This window comes from Priapulus caudatus, unplaced genomic scaffold (genome assembly GCF_000485595.1).
Source record: "Priapulus caudatus unplaced genomic scaffold, Priapulus_caudatus-5.0.1 Scaffold138, whole genome shotgun sequence".
In the NCBI taxonomy this organism is placed as follows: domain Eukaryota; kingdom Metazoa; phylum Priapulida; class Priapulimorpha; order Priapulimorphida; family Priapulidae; genus Priapulus; species Priapulus caudatus.
Window position 1 is genome coordinate 328197 of NW_014577199.1, and position 4596 is coordinate 332792.

At 44.6% G+C, this 4596-nt stretch overlaps 1 protein-coding gene across 1 annotated transcript in view; it reads left to right on the forward strand.

The window, feature by feature from the left end:
* LOC106806036 (putative polypeptide N-acetylgalactosaminyltransferase 9) overlaps positions 1–4380 on the forward strand; it is a 47254-nt gene extending 42874 nt beyond the window's left edge. The window contains exon 12 of the mRNA XM_014807879.1: positions 2185–4380. Within this exon, the coding sequence (XP_014663365.1) occupies positions 2185–2331 (147 nt within the window). The 3' untranslated portion in view covers positions 2332–4380. The remainder of the gene's footprint in view (positions 1–2184) is intronic.
* Positions 4381–4596: the final 216 nt, after the last annotated feature.

Sequence of the window (4596 nt, forward strand, 5' to 3'; positions counted from 1 at the left end):
AGAAGATGAAGAAGATGAAAAAGAAGAAGAAGAAGAGGAAGACGAAGAAAAAGTAATAATAGGAATAATAATAAAAAAATAAAAAATAAAAAAAAATAATAATAACGAGCACAGTAGCAACAGCAGCAGTAGCATCATTATCATCATCATCATAAAAATAATAATCATCATCGTCGTCATCAGCACCATGAATCTGTCGTCTGCATCTCCCGCGTGCAGCGTGCGGCGAAGCCGCGCGTGAGGGAGTAGTCTAGACCGCCGTCAGTAGACGTTATGGCGCTCCTCAAGTTCAAATTACCTCGCCAAAGTCTTGCTCAGCTTAAACTAACTGAGAGATGATTTTGCGTAGGGACGCGTTGCCATCGTTACGACAGAACACGCGTCCGGCTGATCATGCGCAGTCACATTAATGCAACAGCTTCCCGTTCCCGGCCTCCTCCATCTTCCACTCATCTTCCTCCCTCTCCCTCCTCCCTCCTCCTCCTCTTTCTCCCTCCCCCTCCTCTTCCTCCCTACCCCTGCTCCCCCTCAACCAACGTAGCGGCTTCCTTCGTCGACAGCGGGCTTCTTCAAACGGAGAAGCTGGGAACTCATTCCGTCAGCCTCATGACGATTGTTCGCTAATGGCTTCGCGGAGGCAGCAGGAGTAGCGGCCAGGTTGGATGTTGCCGATGGGGAGGGATGCTGAGGCAGGGAATGAGTGAGTGAAGATGTTGAAGCCCAGCTGCTGCCCGCCTCAAGCGCATCGATCCGTCTCTAATTGTGCCTTTTTGGCGCGCGGTACTGATGAAAGAGTGATGCTGCTCATTCTTCTCCCCCTCCCCCATTCCCCGCTCACAGCTATAATATATACGCACGCACGTACACACGTACTTACACACACACACACGCGCGCGCACACAAACACACACACACACACACACACACACACACATACGTACACATGAACGCAGGTACGCACGGGCGCACACACACACACACACACACACACACACACACACACACACACACACACACACACATGCAGTCTGCAGTTTGCGCTATTCGCAAATTGAGCACCGACACGTATACATGTGTGTGTGTGAGTGTGTGTGTGTTTGATGGTATTATGCATTTTTGTATACGTGTATGTACCAGATGCACGTATGTGGGCATGTATCCATGTATTATATGTGATATGACAACGAGCTGTATAACGTTGTAGCATGGGTACGTATATACGCGCAGCTGCAATGCATATTACACACTCGTCTGTCATGTGTATTGAATAATAAGGAGTGATGGTAAGGCAAACTATAATAAATAAAAGTGTGTTAATAAACAACAGTATTCTGTAAGGAAACCTTTTGTTGTATCGAATATGATTGTACGCATACGCACGCACACATGCGACGCGACGCGCACGAATAGTATAGGTAGTTTATCGTATGTAGTATATAGTGTATAGTATGTACAGTAGTATATAGCAAGTAGAAGTCGTAGGTAAGTGTCAATAGAAAATCTCTAACTACACACATCAATAGAGAATTATTCCTCGCGTGCACTTTACGGGATACAAACCCATAATTCAAAATAATTAATATGAGTATAAAAATTATGCATTATGTAATGCGCTTCACTTAACTAATTGGCCGTATCCGTAATTTTATTATTTCGAGAGCGATAGCTCGATGGGAAAGTCTCATTATTGCATTACTGGTCATATAGAAAGCCTTGTCATGCGTATAGATCTGGGTCACGCTGAGAGTGTTACAGATTTCAGGCATACCCGCACAGTGAAAGTTTTAGCGGAAGCTGTGGTGCACTTGCTACCACTAGTGGGTCTTGTGTGGAGTGCATTGGCCATCATGTATGTTACATAAGCCGAGACAAGTGTGTTTGTCTACGCGCGTGCTAATGGCTCCTGTCTTATATGGTGCACCGGAAACGGTCGGGTGGGGGCATATCCTTAGCAATCTAGTTGCAGAACAATACATGTGCTCACTTAGTTGGCACGTGCTTGAATATATTATATATAGCATCACAACACACACACACACACACACACACACACACACACACACACACACACTCACACACTATTTAGTTTCACCATCATTTCCTTTCCTTATTATGCCAACAGCTTAGATCGCCTTACCACCTATATTCTACGTAATGAATTGGAATTATCATGTTTGCTTCCAGAAACTGACGTTATATCACACAAACTCGAAGAAATGCATCCAGGTGAAAGATGACAGAAAGAGCATGTTCATGGAGGAATGCAACGCATCCCCGCAACAACAGTGGAAATTCGAAAGCACCGGATGGAGGAAATCTACCGTCAAATGATCGCATAAAGTAACGACGATTCGTTTGCAGCTAGGCACTGGGGAGTCAGGTCGGCGTGCGCCAAAATGCCGTCGTTTACCGTTCGAGTATCTGGACCGACGCCGTGTTGGTCTACGTGAACGGCTACCCGCATATTGCACGTTCACCTGTAGATCACGCACGGCGTTTCCGCAAGAATCCCGGATAGCCCCCCAAAGCTATGACGCTGCGAATAATGTGCAGTTGTGCTCGCCCTGCCTACGGTCGCCGGACGGTGGCGGCAGCACTTGTCTTCCGGTTGTGGAGTGCGGTGCGAATAACGTCTATCCTCTATAATGGGCATCCTCCGCTCAACATAGTCTGTTTGCCTTCATATCTCCGTGTACGGCCGTCTCACTCTCTAGGCGGCTCTCGGAACAAGTTTGTAAACGGGTATATTTTCACGCGTACGTACGTATATAATATCCCCCCCCCTCTGTCACCACTAGTATCCTCGGTTAGTTCCCTATACCGTGTGCCGCACTTCCACCACACATTGCGCATCGTCGTGATATTTGCACTATAGTTGGCTATACTGATGTCACGTGTGATATATAAACTCCGCAGAGAGTTCCGATACCAAATACCAGATTGCCTGTTGTATGTGTTGTGCGCGCGTTTTCACCAAAAACACTTGTGTTTCAATTTGCAGCGGTCACGTCGGTCATGGCTGCATATAGTTATATACGAATGAAGCAATACGACTATATCGTCTATTTATTTGGGCGAGTTTATTTACTCGGTAAAACAAACGGCACGTGTCCCCCGCACTTATAAATAGTCGTGTCATAATGTGGACATGATGACGTTTGCGTGTTTCTGATATGGTCCATTCCCATGCGCACAGACGGAAGCCATATAGAAAGCAATATTGAGGAAAGTCTCATTGACGGGCAGTTGTAAAGGGAACCAAATAAGGAGTTGTTCCCTTATTAAAAGCTGGCAATCGTGAGGTAGTAGAATAGAGAATAAATCATCTATATTTAAAACTATGCACTTTGTGATGATTAGGTGATAGGTAGATTAAGAGAAAGTTTAGGGTCTGGTTACGAGAAATGTTAAGCTGCAATTATCAAGTTAGTTCATAGACTCGTTTGCGGTAATGATATGTAAATATCGTAAATCGTTATGCTGTTGTCATGCATGTTACGTAATTGTGCCTCGAACTGTTACGCATGCATAAACACGCAAAGATACTTTGCATAAGACATGCTGACGTTCTATTAATGATCTTGGGTGTTCTCTATACTCTCGTTCGTACGTTTTACAGTCGACTTGTCTCTCTAAGCCTTATTAACGACTGGGTGAGCGCGTATGGTCTACATTCTTGTTATAGTCCAACGTTCGCATATTAATCAAATGTACGGTTGTTCGTACCGTGGTGCCTTATAACGATTGTGATAGGGAATTGTGTCTATACTACTAGCCAGCGTAACTGGTCGGTAGCCGGTGCATAAGCTGCGAATGCGGATTGCACTTAAGTAGAGGCTACACCGGTGATTTTGATTCTTCTCTATCGTTCCCGAAAGTGGGCGCCACGAGCAACTATATGCGAAAATGCAGATATCCCTTGACGTATTGAAGCGTCTATACAGATACCCGGAGGGGAATGTATCTTTTTTGGTACATATTTCTGAATGTGCACCTTCAGTGACATACTGCATCCACGACCGACTTATTACAATCTGTGCGGCCGTGGCCTGAGTAGCTGTTCGTCTGTACGGTGGGGGACGGGCGCAAGATTTCGTGACATATAACCGTGTAGTGACAATTGTGTTCATTCATTCAATTTTTTCAGGAGATGAAGAAATAGTCCATAATTTGTAGGATGATATTGTGCTAAAAGGTTCAATATGTTTTATTATTTATTACATTATTTTACGTCTTTGGATTAATTACATTTATTATGCATATTTTAATTTTCCTCAAAATCTTCGCGGGAACAACCGCCTGCTTGCCCCCCACCCCGGAGGCTACGGCTCTAAACCTGGTCTGTGTTTGGAATCTGTACAATAAATGATTGTAATAGTCTTTCTTTTCTTTTTCTTTTTTTCTTCTAACAATTTTATTTATTTCGCCTCGTTCGACGGCATTCATTTTTCTCTAGTCCGTTATAAACGTACGCGAATGCAACCGTCTAGAAGACACGAATACGGCATGTACATACGTACACACATACACACACACACACACACACACACACACACACACACACACACACACACACACACACACACACACACACAC